Consider the following 21255-nt stretch of genomic DNA (forward strand, 5'->3'; position numbering starts at 1 on the left):
TGTCCTTTGTCCCTCTTGTTCCCCTTCTCCAGGGATTATTTTCATCATTCTTGTCCAGCTCGCTTGCACCTTTGCATTTAATTGCATTCTAATTAAAACGTTTACTTTGTCTCTGATGTTCCGGATCTTCCCAAAACAACCAAGAGCAATCTCCAAGGCCACAAACTTTGCATTGGAAATGAGGTCATTGAGCGGTCTTCTATTGTTGAACTTCATTGTTCTATCCATGAGATTAGCTTGCAATTGACTCCGAAACTTACTGAGAGACACATTTATTCAAAAACCTTTCTGTAACATGGAAGAAAATTGTGCCCCACAGGTACTGAGTGCCTCAAACTTTCATGTAATCATATCTCTTGTTTATGCAAAGGAACTTCCTGAGGCAGCCATGGCTACAGCCTATTTCTGTGATAGGATGGACATACTTTTTGATTGTCAAAATAGCTAAAAAATTCAAGAAGACAGGGCAGAAGTTGTGTCATGCCATTCTGAAGGGTGAATCTCAAATACTTGATTTTCTCCACCAGTAACTCGGATGGATTTCAGCATGGCAGTTCCAAAGTAGGAGGCAGCCATAAGCCATCATTGGGTGGCAAGTTACTATAAAAAGTGTCCTCATGCTCTGGGATGAGCTTTCAAGCAGCCATGACTTTAAGTTCTTACTTACACGACGCCTGCAGCAAGACGCACTTGAGAACGTTTTTGGAGCTAGATACGACAAATGCTGGGCTGCAACACAAACCCAAATGTGCATCAGTTCACCTCAGGACTAAAACACCTCTGAATAAAGAAACTGTTCAAACTGTCGGACAATGAAAACGTAGAAGATGACAAGGCTGACCTCCTAAAGGAGTTGCAAATATCTTCGCACCATGAAAGTTTAATTTCAGACATTGCGGAATGTCTTCCAACTGATAACTTCCCGCCACTAGAGGATATTTCTGAGCTGGCATCAGACATCTGGTCTAACATAATTGATGACTCGTCCACGTTTTTATTAGGTTTGGGGCTATTTGATCAAGCTTTTGCTTGAACAGACAACTTACAGCTGTGGTTGTTCTCAGCTGCTATCGAATGAGTCTAATAACTTGACCAGGCCTCACCAGTACTGCCTTGTTCCTAAAGCATACCACGTGCCTGGAAAATTCTTCGGAAACTTAGTAGTACCATCACAGGCTGCCTTTCATTTCATTCAGCAACAAGAAAATCACTTTCTTCCCATAATAGAGAGTGTGACAGATGTTCGAGGAGTGTGTGCCGCCTTGTATAGCACACTTTAAGGTCTCGGTGGTTTTCGCCTTTGCCCAGAGGAGTACCACAAAGGGTTTTTAAAATTGTTTTGCAGAATACGCTTGTGTTGACATGTTTGATTTCTTAACCGGAATTCGGACAAAGTTCGGTTGCACTCTTCAGTGGCTAGTAAGAACGAGACAGGTTTAACTGTTAATAGCGTATTAACAGAGGCGGTTGCCAAACCAAAAACAAAAAGTGATTAAGTGGGCGGTGCAGCTTGCTCTCCAAATATTTGTTTCCCCCTTTTTCCAGCGAATGTGTATCACGGCCCTCTAACAAAAATATTTGTCCACTTTCTAAACAAATTCGATAGAAAATAGTGTATAGAGGCTAACAATATCTGAAAGAAAATGTATCCACTTTTGTATCCACTGTCCATAGTTTTTTAGCCTCTTTTTTCTGAAGTCATATTTCTTTTCTGGACAATTTCGGGGAATATTTAGGGACGTTGAATCTTGTCAGATTTCAAATAGAGTTCTCATTGTTTGGTAATGGCTCGCCCGCAGTGAGTTTGAGGCTATGCAAATTGGTGTTTTTTTATATTTGCCGGAAATCGGGAATTTGTGTTATCCGGCGTGTGCTTCGCACTGTTATTATACTCTTATGACTGGTAATGATAGCGATGTCTTATTTATTTTTGCACTTACTTCTTGTACCCGAGTCGGCGTGAAAGTGAATGTATCATACAACATGTTCTCCGTGGAAGGGTTTTGTTAACTTGGTTCCGCTAAGAATCTATTACGAAGTGTACGAATGCCGAAGTCCTTCATATTCATTTATTTTTGTGAGTATCGATCTCTTTCGTATAAAACATACAGAGCTTCTGAAGTAAATAATGTGTACATGAATGTGGTCCAATAAAATGTGTTCGAACCACTTACTGTTGTTGACCCCAAAATGTTCCACCAGCCAGGAGTCAATGCGGCGATTGTGTAACTTCAATGCTTTACAATAGAAAAAGAACAAGAAATATATATACTTCTGCTTTGTGAAGTAAGTTGAAATATTGTTTGACACATTTTGCACGGACTCTATCGTAAAAAATAAAGCAAAAGTGTGTCAGTATTAAAAAAAAACAACAAAAAAAACAGCGGCTTTGGGAGTCAAGGTGCTCCCGAGAGATGAGCGAGGCGGGGAGGAAAGAGAGAGAGAAGGGTATTGGAGAACCGGAGCAAAAACGCCCAAACCGAAACCGAAACTAACTTGACCGGAAACGGAATCAGATTACACTTAATACCGCCCGCTAGGAGCGCTACCTGTCACTGGTCTATCTGGGCCGCTGGGGCCTATGGCAGTGTCCGCTCTTTACCTTGTGTATATTACTCTATGATACGTCTGCGAACCGATCGAGCCCGTCGGATTTTCGTCGCGGATTGCAAACATCAAGATGGCGGACGGGAGGGCGCAGGCCGAGTAAGCAGCTGTCTCTTTTGCATCTCGAGCGTGAAATTTTTAGATGATTCCAAAGGCACCCTCTGGGGCGGTTGTTCAATGTCATGGCGAAGTCAGCTGTATTTTGGGCGAAACTTGTGGTCTTTCTTCTGTATATGCGTTGGAATGTGGTGTAAGCTACCGGCTGACGGCGAGTTTCATAGTGGTAGTTGCTCGTGGAGGGTGTACCAGACATGCTTTGTTTGTTTTTCAAGTAAAATATCGCAACTTGAATTTGATAAGCGGTGGTAGTTTTAATGTATTAAGAGGATAATATATCTACGGGGAATTTTTTTACAACGTTAAGCGCAAAGGACCTGCCAGGCTAAAGCGATCTGGAGCACAAATGTTTGAGCTCACGTAGTATAAACGCGAATAAGTGCTTATTGCGAGTCAGGAATTTCATGTTTATCAGGTAGGAAATCGAATATAGCCTAACGTTAAAATCAGCGACAGCGTAAACAAATTGTTTGGCAGATGTATGAATTGATCTATGAGGGTGGGTAACGGTTGTATACATACTTTTTGTAGTATAACCGGCGTTTTATTAGTAGGTCAAAAATTAACAGCATAAACTTGGGGTATTGTTGCTTTAGATCTAAGTAGACATTGGTAGCCATGAGCGCCACAAGAAAGGAGGTGAAGGGTGTTATTAGTTAGCTTATTAACTAGAATGCTTGCATTCACATCTACAACTGGTGGCCGACCTCAATAGGGTCTAAACGTGTAGTTAAATTCTAATGAAACAAGTTTGTAGCAGGCGCTTCGAGGCGAGAGGTTTCATCCTTGTACCGCATACATTTAGATCAAAACTAAGCGGGATGGAGTGGCGTTACCGTACCCGGCTTCGCTCGTGGATCCGGCGGAGGGCGAAAGGATCGATGTCACTGGTGATGTTTGCCTGAACATTTTCGGTTTGAAAACCAGTACAGTGATTCTATTTCTCACCGCGGAGCGCCTACAACAAGCTTTTTTTTTATAACATTTAAAAAGCCGATGGAAAAGGTTTAGTTAACAAAAGCTAATTAAATATTTTCGCATATTTTCTGGTAGTCAGCATCAGGGTGTTGGAACGAAATGTTTTTCGTTCCGTTTTCATTTTCGTTCCATACAAAAAAGTTCCGTTCCGTTTCCGCTCCGGAACGAAAAAATAATGCTCCGTAACGGTTCGTAACGGTTTCTTTCTATTAAAAAAAAAAAAAAAAAAAAAAAAGATCGCAACAAAAATTAAAAGGAACGTAACTTTTATTTTTACACAAAAATAGATAATTCAGGCGCTCTAGAGGAATCCGCGGAAACGACATTGCTTCTGAGATCATGTTCATTGCCTTGAGAATGAGATCGTGATCAAGGCACAGAGCATAATCTCAGAAGCAGCACGTCATCAAGTGTGCTCGGTGAAAGGCAAGACCTCTGGTCCGATAAAATAAATTTCAGCGCCGAGAAGGCCCTGAAGGCCCATAGGGATGAAGAAGTACACCTTTGCAACAGAGTCTCAGACTGCCATATCCGTAGAAAAACAAAAGATGGACTTCTACAACGCCGGGTCACAAACTTCCCTCGCTTGCCGTGATCTGTTGTCTGTCTGTGTCGTCCGAAGAAAGCATGGAGGGAGAGGGCGCAAGCAGAGCCGTATATGTAGAGAGTTTGGCCATTCGTTGGGAAGTATAGGAGACAAATGAGGAGGCGCCATTGGCTGAAAGCTGGCTGGGCGTGTTCCAGGGCGTGTTCCAGGGCGTCTTCAGAAATTCGAAAATGACCAACCAGAAGCCGGAAATAATACCCTGGCGGTGGTCGCGAGAAACAAAGCTGATAACTGCATTGGAGTAACTCTCGATGACTGAAAATATGGTACACGTGATGTTTCAATCACGCTCATCCAAAATGATGTGGAGGAGTGCGACTAGCGGAACGATCGACATAATCCGTACGCCAAGCGCCGAGGGCCGGGAATCCGCCGTCCGAGTGGTCACACTCTGTCCGAGCAAACCAGAGTTGAGTGGCGCATTCGTTTCTTACATGTTTCTGCATGATCATGATCAAAACAACACGTGCACCCTATTTTCAAGCATAAAGAGTTACTAAACTTCACTCTGACGCGCTTATTAAAACCATATACGAACATAGACCTTTGATCAGAACTGTTTCTCGCTACCACCGCTAGGGGATTCTTTTCGGCTTCTGGTTGGTCAAGAGAGCATGCCAAGCCCTCTTTCCGAGTCTGCCGCACGCCCTGGCTCTGCCCGCACCTCCCCATTGACCAAACTCTCTACATATACGGCTCTGGGCGCAAGAGCCAAGGAGAGCATTGCGAGCGTGTGGAGGCGTCGCGCCACCGCGCTCTCATTGGTGGGAAGCAATGGCGCCTTGCGTCATGTTTTTTGTTTCTCGTTGTATTTTTGTCTTTGTTTTTGCTATGCTTGTTCGCCCGGAGTTAAGACGTGGGGGCGATGGCTTGCTTGTCTTCTCTTTAATTATGGTACAAACCAACGGCTGTCTCTTCGCTGCGTGAAACGAATTACTGAAATACCTGATATTTTCCCTTGAACCAAAAACCGAAAAGAAAATTTTTCGGTTTCACTCCGGAACAAAATAATAAATAACGTTTCGATTACGTTTCCGTTCCGCCCAAAAATATCGTTTTTTTCGTTTTTCGTTTTTGGTTTTCGTTTTGTTCCGATACCCTGGTCAGCATAACCACCAGCCTGGCAAAAAAATTTAAAGAACGGCTAACGAAAGATTTTTTTTTTTTAGTTCTGGATTGATGTAAAAACACCTTAGATAAAGCTCAACCACTGATTAATATATCGTTCTCGTAAGAATATGTTCGTGGCGGTCAGTGGTTTTCGAAGTAGTTATTAGAGTCCAACTTCAAAGTGAACGGCGTTTGGTGGCGCAGTGTAGCCAACTGCCGGTACAAGAATAAAACCCTTAAAACAATACCTGTGGGCTTGGGACTTTCTTACTAAAGTAAAAAAAAAAAATCTACCAAACGAAACCCCAGATATTAGAGCGGACGCAAGGGGTTTGAGTGTTGACAAAGTTTCAATTAAACTGTTAAATGAACAGGTGACGAAGGTATTTCTATTTTGTCTTTGTAAAGTAATCTCGCAAACACGGAAATAAACAAACAAATATTAATAATAAAAACCAAACAAGGTAGTCTAACAAAATTTGTAATGTTTTTATCACAGTTTGGAACCTTGTGTAACGTTCAAAAATACACTAAAGTAATAAACATTTTATTAGAAAATAAAGTTCACCACTGTATTTTACCTGTACAGTAAGTCGGTGTGAGGCGTCAGCCGGTCTTATCTGCCTTAGATTGCGCACTGATTTTAGCAGAAGTCCCAAGATTAAGAATGGACGGCCCAGCGAGGTGTGAGCATATAAAAAAGAAACGAGAAGAAATAATTCAGAACGCCGTATAACTGTTCGCGTCGAAACCGTAAGCTATATTTTGCCTCTTGTTTGCTTTCCAACTTTGGGTGTAGCACAGGATGGCATCTGAGGCCGTTAGTGTTCTTATATGTATCAATGGCACTGAACTGTGCATAAAAACGGGCGGCGGTTTTTATTTAAAGATTATATCATGTTTTATTTGACATCTCTAGTAGCAAACGGCGGTATCTTTTTTTTTTTTTTTTTTTTTCAAAAATTTGGTTGCATTTATTTTAAACTGGTTTTTTTGAAAACCTCTTAGTGGTGAACCGAGATAGAAAATTCTGACGCAGCGCAAAAATCTTTCTACGGAGTGATCAAAAAGTGCAATGATTTCGTCAAGAACGACTAAGCGCGGAAACATCAAATTCACCGAAACCAACTTTTTGCCGCACACAACTTGACAAGCGATGCAAGAAGTAGCTTCGTGAAGCACTCGTGGATCCCGGATGTATAGTCTCATCACTGACAGGACTAGAGCGGCATGCAGGTCTGTCAGCTCTCCGGCTTCCAATTTGGGCGTCTTCCCTTCGATGGTACTTCGGCGTCTCGTAAGCTTCGAGTGTTCACTCGCAGCCGGAGCACAGCAGAAGGCAACGAGCGCTTGTTGGATGCCGGGAATTCGAAAGTAAAACAAAACACCCTGTCGTTCTTACTCTGTCAATGACTATAAACTCTGGGTCGTTTCGTTCCCCCAGAATAAAAACTTGTCGTATTAGTCCTCGCACTCAGAAGGTAAACGGCAAGACTCCGTTTCACTTTGTCTGACGGGATCCGACGCCACAATCTGATGTATCCTATTATGAAGAGACAGAAGTGCATTCTCACGGCGCTCCACGTCTTCGTGTGTTAGCTATGACCGACTAAACCAATGCCGCACAAAAGACGTGAAGGATCGCGGCACCTTTCTGCTGCATGATTGGTTTCGTCCGTGATGCTTGACACGCTAAGACGAAGTGCGCCGTGAGAATGGAGTTCTGCCACTGCATGATTGGCTACATAGTAACGTCAGCTGCGATTGGACTTAGAAAACACCGCCTGTAGACGCTTCCATCGCTTATCACCCCGGTGAAAAACGCTGAGTCACTGAGCTGTGGACGCACGCGGAGCGTCTGATACGCCGCACAGCAGATCGACAGCGCATGCTCAAAAGGCCTTCACAGCCCAGCAGACAAAGATGGCTGTGGCCAGAGGGCGATTTTCGCAAAGGTCTATAGTCTTACTATACTGAGCTTAGTCTTTATGTCCGAGCAGTACCAACGTTACGAGCCAATGGGGTCCAACCAACACTCTGAAGAAGCGCCACATCACGAGACTTCTTCTGTTTCTACGCGCGTGTTATTGCCAACTGATTCAATCAAGCGGTTCGAAGAATCCGTTGTCACGATGCGTTTTTAGTCTTTTACGCTTCTGTTGTAGGTAGCTTTTTGTCCTGTTCGGGTTGAGAAGGAAACGGAGTATGAACACCTTTTTTTTAACTACTCTTTATCAAACCGATAACCTGCGCCTCGCAATTTTCCGCGCTCGAACCATTTTGAAACACTTAATTTGGTTATAACCTAGAGCACACATTGCAAATTTATGACCGCTTCAGTTATAGTTTTAAGATAAAACGCTTTTCCAGAAAATTCTTTCATCGCTAAAAAAGATAATTCGGCTTCATTACTGCACCCGCTACACCTTCTGAATGCTTCGAAACATTTAGCCCAATGCCTCTTTTTTTCTCCTTGAAACTTTTGCTCTGAAAACCTAAAACAATTCAGCCCCATGTTTTTTTAATAAAGTTTTTCGGCTCTCTGCGTCGTCTTTGTACATTTACATTTAAATAAATTCACATCCCTTCAAAAAAAATAAATAAGGAAAGACGTCTCGCAATGTTCACCATGTTTTTAATATGAAAATGGGGTGCGGTTCTGGGAGAGCGGCAGGATAGTACAGGTTCTCCAAATCGATTTCGTGTAATTTTGAATGCATTTATGTATGAGCCTGGACGGCGACACTCATCAAAATTATTCCGTGTGTCTAGGCAAAACCTTTCGAATATTTCTGTTAATAAGGGGAGGGAGGGAGGGGGGGGGGGGGGCAGGTTAAAGAAAAAAGAAACTTTTTCGGGATCAAAGGTGGAAGCCACCTTAAACGTCAGGAATTGCAAAAGCAAGATTAACACACTAGTTCCCTAAAACTGTCTGGTTGACATTTTAATTGGGGCAAATAAAAATATGTTTCTGATGAGAAACTTGCTCAGCGTCATCGAAAACCTCTAATTCAGTCAATTTTAGGTTGATTTAAAGCAGGTTTGAAGCGTGGGTTGCACTTAAGTTTCTACTCTTGTAGCAATCAGAAGGCTCGCGATGCGAAAACGCGGATGATATTCCTGTCCTTCGAGTTTTCGCTGCGAGCCAAACACTCGGAGGTTTTCGTTCCGACCCCCGTAGTAAATCTGGGCTCCTAGAAACGCTTATATTCTTTCACTAACTTTTTTTTATGGTGTATTTACGCCGTTAGGCGCAATTTAGTTTGAGGTCAAGGCACGCTATAAGCCCCTCCCACAGATCTGTAGCCCCTCCCATTACTAGTGGATTCGTTTGGCTGCTCGGCTGAACACGTTAAGAAGTCTCGTGTGTCCCTTTCACGACATCCGGTGCGTCTACTTTGGGCACCGCCTGCTAAACTTCGTTTCAGCTTCCGTCCAAGCGCAGCCAAAAGCTGAGGGGCGGTTCGCAACTTCGAGAAGAGTATTCCTACGCACCACAAAGTAGTCCGCAAAAGTATTTTTTTTTAAAATAACTGTGTTGTGCGTAAACATTGCATAATATTCCAGATGTGTACTGCTGACAATGATTTGCGACTAAAGGAATTACCTATCTGAAGTTTATGTTTTTATTAATATATGTAAATGCATGTGGTTTGGTGAGAACACGTACATCTGCTGGCAACACGGCTGCAGCGCTCGAATGTTCTATGTGATCTCGTTCCCGTAATGTCGCTTTCCTCACCAAGTCGCTTCAAAACGTCCTTTCGCGAAGGCACGTTTCGGCATCAAACGTGAGAGGTCGTGATGAATGTCTGCTTTCACATTCGGCAGGAGACTCCGGCCGCGTCGTACAGCGAAGTTGTTAATCAAACCGGGCCACTACAATTCACTGATACGCGGCGAAATCAGGGCACACCTTTACCTGCCGATCACATTGAACGCCGAGAAGCTGGTGGAAAGGACTGCGCCTTGGGCCCTAGCTCATCGAGCACCTTCCAACGTGTACTTACATCTCGAAACTATGCCGAACAGGTGGAAAGCTCGGACGCAAACGCCAGCGGACAGCCTACGTACTGACATCTCCTGTGACTAAATTTTAGAACGGGAAAGGGCACTTTTTAAACCTGTAGCATATGATACCGTTAATACACCCGTAGCAGACGAAATACATCCCCTTGGCTACTCGGCGAGGGCGGGCGGCACGGACGGCGCGGGCGACCAGCGGCGCAGCGGAGTGATACAAAAGTGCAGGCGAGATCGCTTGACCTATTGCCGGCGCGTGATTGGCTCCGGTCACACGTAGCTTTGGCTGCGCTCGGACGGAAGCTGAAACTAAGTATGGTCGTGCGAGCAGAAGCGCGGCAGCCACCGGCATCGTCTGCTATTTCACCATCGTCTATCTTCGTCTGCAGTGTCTGTGAGACGCGGACAGGAAAGCTGCGCGTCGGCGTCCGTTTTCGCCTCCGTTCGTCCGCAATTCCGCCCCGCCTAAAAACTTCTGCAACGCTCAGAATACGCTATCATGAAAGCGGCGTTCTGGCGTTCCATCATGCACGAGCCGCGGTCCAATACAAGCGCCTGTCAGCGTCAATCGATTTGCGGTAATAAGCGGCAGAAAGTGTTGTGTCCCAGCACGGACCAACGACGACGACGTTGACAACACGACGCCACAGAGTATGCTCGAACTAACGCGCAAGCCCCAGCTGAATTATGCAGATACCAGATTCGCCACCATGTAAATAGTTGTAATTTATAGAGAACTAAAGCCTACTTCATGGTGGCTACGAGTTTCAATCAAACCTAAATATACAACAGAGAGGACTAAAAAAATCAACAAAATACTTCGTCTTTCCAGTTTTACTGTTCTTGTTTTTTTTTGTTGTTGTTTTTAACGTGGCGTTCGCGAGCAAGGTGGGTGAGCGTCATAACGCACAATTAAATGCGACGTAAAAATATTGGCTTTGGTAGTCCAGATGCACTGGAAAACATGAGCTACTTGCTTTTCGTAGCGAAATGACAAGAACATGTACAATATAACGCCCAATTGCCTCCAGCCGAATGGCTCGCGAATCATGACCTCTGTAGTAGGTATCTTCTGGGTATTAAAGCGTGGTTGCAATCAGAACGGTTGCACGGTCCACTGACGAGCGGGGTTGCTTTTACGGGAACCAACATCTGTAATCAGCGCACACACGCCCAAGGGAACAAATGAAGCCAAGTAAAGCAATTTATTTGACGTGGGACACTACGTGACAGTCCCACAACAAACCCAATCACCCACCCACACCGCACTTCCGAAGGCGTGGGACATAGGCTTAGGCCAGTCCCGCCACGAACCCAAGCACCCGCGCCCAGCGCTTCCGAAGGAGTGCATATCCGACAGTTATTTGCATCAAACTAGATCGGTTGAGGAGATCTTCCTCTAAGAACCTCGGATAACGCAGAACTACTTGCACTAATAAAAAATAAACGAGCTCAACAAGCGTGCACGCAGCAAACGCTGCCATGTTCCTTAACGTTTGAAGCCGAAGTGGCTGAAGCAGAAATACACTCTCGGGATATTTCTGAAAGCAATAATGGCTCTATCTAGTTTTATTTGTTTTCAACACGAAGAAACAAATTTACAGCGAACATTTCATACGCCAATCATCACTCCATCCAATGAGAGCCGAGAAAGGGTGCTTAGTTTTGAAGCACGGGGCGGGGCGGAGAGCAGCGTTACCCTCTAGATTGCGTGTAACGGTTTAAATAGTGCAAAAAACAATTTAGGGGAAAAATTTACCAAACAAATATTAAGCTTACTACGGGGATGAGTTGAGCTAGTTGGTAGTCCAGCGATTGGTGGTTTTTTCTGTTTCTCCTTCCTTGCTTGTTCAGCTGGTTCCACCAGAAGTATTAAGCCCCTAATTTTTTTTGTCACTTCATTGTCTTGTTAAGCAACTGCATTGTAATTATTTTTTAGACGTTTTGAATGGAGGAACATAAGGCGGTTATGGTTCATTTATTGTTGAGTAACACTGTAGGCTCTTCTTGCGTACCAAAGTAAAGCATTATCTTATTTTCCCCGCAGGGGGCACCTGTGAAAGCAGGTGTTTGGAGAGTGGCGTCTCCACGGACCCTGAGTCATGCGGGTTCGCCCGCCCACGTCTGGCTGTGCGTGGCTTTCCCGTGTCTGGGGAAAAGGGAATCCTGGTGGTTGAGCCGAGCCCGGGGCAGGTTTGGACCACTTCGGCCCCCGCTTCTCATAGACGGGAGTCATGGTAAGGCCCGGCCAGGATGATTCAGTCTAGTCGCCATTTCTTCTACTATCCCCTCCGATCTCTCACTTTTACCTTTCCTGTTTCCATTACTTCTCTTTCATTTATCTCACTCCTTTTTCACCCCTCTTTGGCGGCAAGGGCTAACCTTGGGTGGCAATGGACCTCTGTCTTGACCCACACTTGGGTATAGTTTCCCGGCAGCACTGTTAGCGTAACGTCTCCAGCCAAGCCCTTCTTGTTATGGTGCGTTACCTAACCCCTTGTTGGGCTCGGTGGTGGGCGCTGCACCGCGGATTCTGAACACTCTTTGCCCTCTTATGGCGCCCCACCCCTCTAAACCCCGTTCAGGGCAAGGCTTTAAAAGGCGTTGTCTTGAACCCGAGACCACTGACAAAGATCCTGAAATCGAAACATTTACAAAGTTTTTCGTTGTTCATTCGCTTGATGAACATAAACCTGTTGCAAAGCTGTCGCCTTTTGTTGTTGCCAAGGTACTAGAAAACCTTGTCTGGTTCTCCTACAAGGCTAAAAAGCAGCACTCCGGAGACCTCTTAGTGGAGGTAACCACCACAAAACAAAGTGAAGCGATCCTGAAGTTGACTAGTTTTCTTGACGTCAAAGTGTCAGTTAGCCCTCACCGCACGCTCAACACCATCCGAGGGGTCCTCTCCGAGGATGACTTCTTGCACACTAGTGAGGAAGAACTCCTCGAGGGACTCCAAGGTGTTGGTGTTGTTGCTGTTAAGCGCATTATATTCCGAAAAAATGGTGAGGAAATCCCTTCCAAACACGTCATTCTTACATTTGAACGACACACACTGCCAGAAACCATCAAGGCAGGATACCTTAATTGCCGCATCCGCCCCTATGTCCCCAACCCCCAGCGGTGCTTCCGTTGCCAGCGCTTTGGTCACGGATCGCGCAGCTGTCGAGGGAGAGAGACTTGCGCAAAGTGTGGCAGCCACGACCATGTAGCCGACATCTGTGACGATGCCGTTTCCTGCGCCAACTGCAAGGGTCCTCACCCTGCCTACTCTCGCTCTTGCCCCTTGTGGCGACAAGAGAAAGAAATCCTTACCCTGAGAGCCAAAGAAAACATATCGTATCCAGAGGCAAAACAAAGATTCTCTTTTCTTTCTAAAGGCACTTACTCCGACGCGGTGCGCAGGGGCCCTCCACCGCGAACGGAATCGAAGGCCACCCAGGTCTCGCCTGAAGCCCTGGCAGTGGCCCTTCGGGCCCCCACCCCCCCCCGCAGGGGCAGCAGCTCTCCCCACCTTTTGGAGGGAGCACACTAGCTGCCCTCAAGTCTAAGGACAGGCAGGCAATGCCATTGCCAGTCCTTACTTCGACGCCTTCCCCCGGTGAGAAGGGGCGACACTCTCGCTCCAACTCGCTGGAGAGGGCCTCCTCCAAAGAGCGGCACAACTCCCGTGCTGCTCCCCTAGTACCCAAGGGGTCGGAGCAGGCAGAGTGTAAAGACGCTCTGCCCAGCACCTCCGCTGCCTCCTCGGCTGGTCGCGGCCGGGGCCTGGCTCCCCGTGATCCGAGTCGAAAGAAAACGCTGGCTAACACCAGCGACACAACTCAAGAGGCAGACTTGTCCATGGAGTTAGACGATTTGGCTGCTCCTGCTTCTGACCCGGATAGTATGGAGTGGCAGACGCAGACCCGTGCAGGGAAGAACAAAAAACCGGTTGCTGCGCCAAAGTAATTCAAGTGGTCTCTTATCCTGAGTTTTAACCTTTTAACTACCAAGTTTTATTAATTTGCATTTTACGACATATACAAATTTTATAAATGACAAAAGTAAATTTTATGCAATGGAACTGTCGCGGACTTTTAAGAAATATTGATGATGTAAATCATTTCATGGATGAGCTTCGCCCGATAGCTCTTGCTCTTCAGGAAACTCATCTTCATGACCGCTCTCCTCATATTTTAAGACGTCACCGGGTGTTCAGAAAAGACTGTCTTAGTGACACTCCCTCTGGTGGCGTGGCAGTGATTGTACAGGGTGGAATTGCCTGCTCTGAGGTCCCACTCTGCACACCACTTGAAGCCGTGGCAGTACGCCTTCTTTTAGACCGCCTCATAACTGTAGTATCACTTAATTTACCACCTAACACTCCATCACATCTTAGTGAATTGCAAGGTCTTGTAGGTCAACTCCCACAACCCTTTATGATTCTAGGCGATTTTAATGCCCATCACCCCCTATGGGGTAGTATTCGTCAAGACACTCGTGGAGGTGTAGTTGAACGTTTTTTATTGGCATCTGGGCTAAGCCTTCTTAATGGGAGAGAGCCAACATTTTTCAGTGCAGCTCACACCACATTTACATCCATAGATCTGTCGATCTCATCTCCCTCATTGTTTCCTTGCTTTACATGGAATGTTCTCAACAACCCTTTTGGCAGTGATCACTTTCCGATTGTTTTAGAGAGCGTTGTTCAGCTGCCCTCACTTTTGAAACGTATCCCTAGGTGGAAGTTAGATAAAGCTGACTGGTCACTTTTTGGGTTACATTCCACCTTGGACCCTTCTCTGCTTTCTTCTATGTCACCCGAAGATGCTACACTGTATATTACTGAGCAGATACAAAATGCTGCTGAGGTGTCTATTCCACGAACCTCTGGTAATGCGCCAAAAAAATGCAAACCATGGTGGAACAAGGAGTGTGCCACAACCTTAGCGGATCAAAACAGGGCTTGGGGCAAACTTCGCAGATATCCCACATCATGTAATCTCGCAGAGTTCAGGCAGCGGAAAGCTAAAGCCCGTTGGACCAGGAAGCAGTCGAAATGGAAATCCTGGATGAAGTATGTTTCTTCTATAAATAGTTTTGTGCCTGCCAAAGAGGTTTGGGATAGATACAGGAAAATAAATGGAGATTATAGGTGTTCTGCAATTCCCACTTTTGATGCCCCTTCCTCATCTTTAGTTGACATCGGCAACATCCTTGGTGAACATTTTTATAACACATCCAGCTCGGCGAACTACAGTGATTCGTTCAGTAGATTTAAATCTCGTGCAGAGCGACAAAAAATCTCCATATCTGGAGGAGACTCTGAGCCTTATAACCAGCCTTTTACACTGTGTGAACTTGAAATGGCTATTGACATAACGAGGGTTTCTGCTCCAGGGCCCGATGCAGTTCATTATGAAATGCTTCGTCGCCTTTCTCCTGAGTCCCTGAAAAGTCTTCTCTTGTTATTCAATTTATTGTGGGAAAAAGCCTGCTTTCCCCATGCCTGGAAGCATGCACATATCATCCCGCTTTTAAAGCCACAGAAAGACCCTTCACTACCATCAAGCTACCGTCCCATTGCTCTGACGAGCTGTGTCGGGAAAACATTTGAAAGACTTATAAACAGGCGGTTAATATACATATTAGAAAGCCAAAAGGTCCTTGACAAAAATCAGTGCGGGTTTCGCCGAGGTCGATCTACTCTCGATAATTTGGTTCGCCTGGAAACCGTTATACGCGAGGCATTTGTGAACAAGCAGCACTGTGTTGCAGTGTTTTCTGACTTAGACAAGGCGTATGATACCACTTGGAGATATGGTATCCTGAAAGACTTGTATGCTTGCAATATCCGTGGTAGGATGTTGCAATGCATTAAGAACTTTCTAACAAACAGAACCTTTCAAGTCCGGCTTGGCAGCACCCTGTCTAAACCTTTTGTTCAAGAAAACGGAGTCCCACAGGGAGGCATTTTGAGCGTCACTTTGTTTGTACTGAAAATGAATTCTCTCGCACGAATGCTACCTCGGTCCATTTCCTACTCTCTTTATGCTGACGATATACAGATCTCCTCATCTTCTTGCAATCTTTCTAGTTGTGAGCGGCAATTACAACTGGCAATAAACAAACTTTGTAAGTGGGCAGACGAAAATGGTTTCAAGTTCTCTGTTGCAATGACAGTCTGTGTGCCTTTTTCCCTACGTCGTAGGCTCTCCTTAGACCCAGTTTTGAAACTAAACGGTACTCTGATCCCTGTTAAAAAGGAGCACAGGTTTCTTGGTGTCATATTTGACAAAAAACTTACCTTCATTCCCCACCTGAAATTTCTCAAGGAAATTTGCCTTCGTTCCACAAACCTTCTGAAAGTTTTGGCTCATAAATCATGGGGGTCAGATCGGAAATGTCTGTTGCATTTGTACACCGCGCTTGTGCGATCTCGTCTTGATTATGGCGCCGGGGTGTACGGATCGGCTCGCCCATCTGCTCTCAAGATGCTGGATCCTGTACATCATCTTGGCTTGCGTTTGGCAACAGGTGCTTTTCGGACATCGCCTGTACTCAGTTTGTATGCGGAATCAAATGAAATGTCGCTGTGTAAAAGACGTCAATACCTCAGCCTAACCTACGCGTCTAGGATCCTAGCAAACCCTGATCACCCAACGTATCATTCCGTACAAAGATCTCAATTCCACCGTCTCTTTGAAAATAAGCCAAGCATTGTCAGACCCTTGAGTTTTCGTATAGAGCAATTTTGTTCCTCACTTCAACTTCATCTGGACGAACTTAACCTAATTCACAACACATTCTGCGTGGCACCCTGGAATGTGGTGCGTGTGTTTTGTGACTGGACTTTTACTAAGTTTAATAAGAATAGCATATCAGCTCTTGTGATTCAGCAGGAATTCTTTGACCTAGAAGAGATATATAAAGATTATGCTCACTTTTACACAGACGGTGCCAAGACTTCATCATTTGTCGGGTGTGCCGTGCATTCAGGTCGTTTTGTAAAAGTTAAACGTCTAGAGGAATTTGCGAGTATATTTACTGCTGAAGTCTATGCTGTGTCTTTTGCATTGGATTATATCCTGAAAACTAAAACTAGACGGGCCGTAATATTTGTGGACTCTCAAAGTGCCATTACTGCAATATGCCCTCTAAAAGCCACTAAGAATATGCTTGTGGAACAGGTGCGAAGTAAACTTAACGGAGCTTTACGTAAAGGTCACAATATAAAATTCTGCTGGGTTCCGAGTCATGTGGGAATAAAGGGTAATGAGGAGGCAGTCAGGCTTGCTGCATCTGCAGGTAACTGCTCTAAATATCAAGCAAGCTTGCCCTATCAGGATATCAAATCATTAATTAAGTCATCACTTTTTAGTTTGTGGCAGACAGAGTGGGCCATGGAGACTAATAACAAGCTCTATGTAAGCAAACCAGTCCTTGGGTGTTGGGAAAGCTCCTCACTTAAGAACCGCTTTCACGAAGTTGTATTGTGCCGGCTTCGAATTGGGCACTCCTTCCTTACACACAGATATCTCCTTTGTGGGGAGGATCCACCAGTTTGTGAGCACTGTGGAAACAATCTTACTATTCTTCATATTTTGTGGATCTGCCCGGAATTCGACACTGAACGACGCGCTCATTTTCCAGAGTTTTTTAGATTTTGTGTTCCGTTTCATCCCGCTCTTTTGCTGGGAAAGCACCCTCTCGTTCCTTTTGATCGAGTTTTATCATATATTACTAGTACTGGCCTTATACACCAGATCTAGTCCCAGTTGTTTCCAGGATCGCCTTTTTGTTATGAGGTAACCATAGGAGTTTGATTAGTTAACTTAGTCTGGCGCAGTATGGCCTCCGTTGCTGTTGCGCCAAAAAACCCGCAAACAACAACAACAACAATCTTATTTTGACCTTCCAATTATTGCGGACAACCACTGTCCCTCCTGCAGAAGACCCGGTGGCGTGCTGCGTGCGATCGTGGTTGGCGTGGTGGTGCGCCGGTGGAACCCTCGCCTCGGCCAGCGCGCGCTCGTGCGCGACGTAGTCTATCTGTTTATAACAGAATTATACACCATTTAAGTGGCACATACAACGTTCTAATGTTGGACAAGCTTGTAAGAATTAAATGTAAGGCTTACCTATTTTAGAAAAGCATAGCAAAAACATCGTTTGGTCGAAACACGGTGCTCCGCTAATCGTTGAATTATTTTAGTGCACGCACACTTCCTCTAACGAGGAGTCGCCGACAAAAGTAAAATGAAATTGATACTCTGACTGCCGCCGTTTTGTTGCTTTATTTTTGATTATACTCCAGGGAGTGAGTATATTGTTGACTGAAATATTACTGTTTCCGAAACTTCTTCGTATTAAAATTTATTGTTATTCGAATTTCTCTGAAAGCCACACAACCAAGACATCACATTTTTTTTTTTAACACATGGTTTGTGTTTATCACTAAGAATGCTAAATGACATCCTTTTTTTCAGGCTGGACAAACAATTTCGTGAGGTGAAAGGATTTTGGGGTCTTGGAAGCAATTACCTGAGGTTTCCACATGACATACTAGACAAGGTTGAATGTGATCATTGCAAATGTATTCCAAAGGGAATATATTTTCTTCGTTGCCTCAAGCATCGACTCTGCCTGGAGTGCAAATATTATTGCAAAGATTATTACTGCAACAAATGTGGTATTAACACAAGCCCTGAACAAGTGAGCACTTTTTTTTAACATTTAGCGGAAGAAAGAGTGGGCAACGGTGAGAATATTGTCTTGTACATATAATATATCGCGGCATATTGCTCCCAAATGCGTACATTTTGAAGATGTCTGTCACTTGCATGCCTCTGTCTTATTTCCACTCTACCAGAAGTAAACAACTATTTTTTCGAACGAATGTAACCATGCAAATGAACTTCAAGATTCGGTATTTGTTAAAAAAAAAAAATCTGTCTTGGCTGGTGCGGTGGAGCCGAGTGCTAGACCCATCCTGGAACCATGCACGATGATTTTCTACAGTTAACAGTATAATGTTTTTTAGAACGTTTCACGCACGTTTATTAATAGAAATTGGTGAAGGAAAACGTCAGACTTCAGGGGGTATAAATAATTATCGCAATTTATGTCATATTTTAAATAAAAACATTTCTTTTTTGGGGAGAGAAAGGAGACTCTCTGGGCTTGAAATCAACTATGTTGCTTTAAAACTCCACTCATCCTGCGAGCATGTGCATTTACCACTCTCCCGCGATAATGTCCTTTTTGAGCAGGAGAATAACCTGAATATACAAATAAATACAGGTGATATATTCTGAGCAAAATATAGGTCGGTATACATGTGGGTAGATTTAGTCAGGTTAGAAACTCGCATCATGATTCTGAAACATTGCGTTTAGCTCTGTTCGTTTTGAATATATCAGCTGTGAAATTTATGAACTGCACTTGCTAGGAGCACATTTAGTGTTTGATGACTGAGGCGAGCGCCGTCCAGTGTAATTGAAGGAATCAACTAAGAGATGTGAAATTTCCTGCTGCTGCAGGAATCCGATAGTTGTACGTAAAATGATAGCTTCATAGAACCAGTCTTCAACTAAAAAAAGTTATTACACAGCACTAATACAACTAGGTAAATGCAATAGATGACAACATAGTATGTATCTCAAATGTATTTTTTCAACTTTTAGTTTTTTCGCTAGATAATAGGGAGTGAACGCTCTATCAAATACAACTGTCGGACAATCAAGCTTGCAGCATCATGCTTTAAAATAATCAGTGCATTTTCATTTTTCCCGCAATGTGTAATAAGTTGTCATGTTACCTGCTTTAAGTCACCTTCCTTTTTATACACACGCATTTTATGTATTGATTGTATTTTCTAAGCGTAATATAGGTTGCATGTATCTCTTATTATATGTGCCATTTTACAATACCTTGTACACGTTTTTTGTTATAGGGATTCAAACGTATATAATTTTTATTTGTAAATTACCCACCATAAGCAAAAATCCTTGCTGAAACGCAAAAAAAGAAATATATATATATTTCAGCTTGAGGCTGCTCTGTTCTGTATCAACCATGAGGCCGAATACCTGCGGGGACTTTGCCCCTTCTGCGAAGAGCAAGTGATGCTGAAATGGATGGAGGTACGAAACGCAAAAACCTACATGTCTTTAATATTTTGAACAAGAGACTTAGAAACTTCTGTAAAACGACTACACTGCATTGTTAAATCAGATACCACAAAGTCGGTGTTCGTCTGAAGGTATTACACTTATAAAGCTGAAATTTTAATATTAACTCATTTACCTCAAAACATTTTAGAACAATGATAGACGCGTTTGAACAAGTAACCAAAATTACAAGTCACAATAATGTTTTTTCCGCGAAGTTATTGAGGTATCAAATTTGATCTAAGAAGCTAAAGCAATTTACTGGCAACATTGAAAACATGTATTGTAGGGTGATACGGGGGTGTTACAGCTTCTTTCCGACAAGTTACAACAATTTTGAGGGTGTGAAATGAACGCTAATTAACACCACGCAAGAAAAAAAAAAGACATGTAGAAATTGCCGTTTTTTTGGTTTGCCTGGCCGACTTGTAAGTTATATAACATGTGACGTCATCCCAATAGAGAGAGCAGGAAAATTTGAATGTTACTCTTGGCGTTACGTTTATTGGCCGTTTTCACAGCAGCTAATCTAAATTTCAAGAAAAATACCATCCCGGAAAGGTATTCCGAAAATTTGTTCAATTTAAATATCTATAAAAAAATCGTCAAAACTCTTTTTAGAAAAGCTTTTTTTTTTCTAGAAAATGAGTATATGCGTACTCTTTTATATTCATTTTTATTATTTTTAAGTGTTATGAAAAGGGGCCATACAAATAAAAACATATTCGCGGTGTTGACGGGTAGGATGAACTTGTCAAACGGATGGAGTTTAGATTAACGCACCCTGCAGGATATACAGGGTGCTTTTGTTTTATAATGAAAACAATTCTTGTTACAAAAAAATATAGGGTTACAGGTATGTGGATGCCGCCTTCATTGCGGATATTATGGGCGAAGGAAAGGATCATGATCGGAACTCAAATTAACTAAAATACGTTGATGAAAAAAATTTGAGTCTTGCTTTTATGGGCTATTTTGCATTTGCAGTCATGATGGCAACTAGTATTAGAGGCGAGACCAAATTAAATAACTTGTGACACGTTCAATATTTTTTAGATATCACACGATCAGTGTTCGCATTTTTCTCCCGATTTAAAAAGAGCGAGCAAAAAGAGTGCCTGATGATTCACCCACAATGAGGCTTAAAACTGTAGCGGAGCAATTTCAGTGGGATTGTTACTATCTCGGCCGTGTGCCGTCGACGTATTCGCCAAAGACGTATGCAGGTACCGCCACCTACAACAGGCCAACTGAAAAAATCAAACGCAAAAATTAAACCACTTCACTGCACGTTGGGAAAGTGTGCTCTCATCATCGCTTCTCTCTTGCGAATTCAACTATTACTGCCCCCTATAATGTTGATATATTTTCAGCATCTAGATGACATCTTATGCTTAATGTTAATAAGCATTGCCTGGACTGTTTTTTTTTATTATTCACACAAACAATTAAGGTAGACAGCGCGACAGCTGCGTCAGTGGATCGCGTTATAGTTACAATTTATTATTTTTCAGAACCACATTTTGGCAAGGCACACGTTCGACTTCAGTATTGTACAACCGAAGGTCCAGCAGACAAAGAATGAGGTAAGTGTTTTCTTGTTTGTGCGTGTATTGGAATTTGAAGTAAAATAGTACCTGGACCAAAAAAGCTCAGGTA

General features: G+C 43.7%; 1 protein-coding gene across 3 annotated transcripts in view; it reads left to right on the top strand.

Annotated features, from left to right (window-relative positions):
- The first annotated feature begins 2632 nt into the window (after positions 1–2632).
- Positions 2633–21255, top strand: part of LOC115316298 (TNF receptor-associated factor 4) — a 51565-nt gene continuing 32942 nt past the window's right edge. For 2 of the 3 annotated variants that reach the window (XM_029975693.2, XM_029975694.2), the window contains exons 1-3: positions 2633–2706; positions 19474–19569; positions 21111–21182. In XM_029975693.2, coding sequence (XP_029831553.2) covers positions 19552–19569; positions 21111–21182 — 90 coding nt within the window. In that variant the 5' untranslated portion in view covers positions 2633–2706; positions 19474–19551. The remainder of the gene's footprint in view (positions 2707–19473; positions 19570–21110; positions 21183–21255) is intronic. The other variant, XM_029975695.2, reaches the window with a different exon arrangement.

The sequence above is a fragment of the Ixodes scapularis genome, unplaced genomic scaffold (genome assembly GCF_016920785.2).
Source record: "Ixodes scapularis isolate PalLabHiFi unplaced genomic scaffold, ASM1692078v2 PGA_scaffold4__175_contigs__length_147842914, whole genome shotgun sequence".
Taxonomy (NCBI): Eukaryota; Metazoa; Arthropoda; class Arachnida; order Ixodida; family Ixodidae; genus Ixodes; species Ixodes scapularis.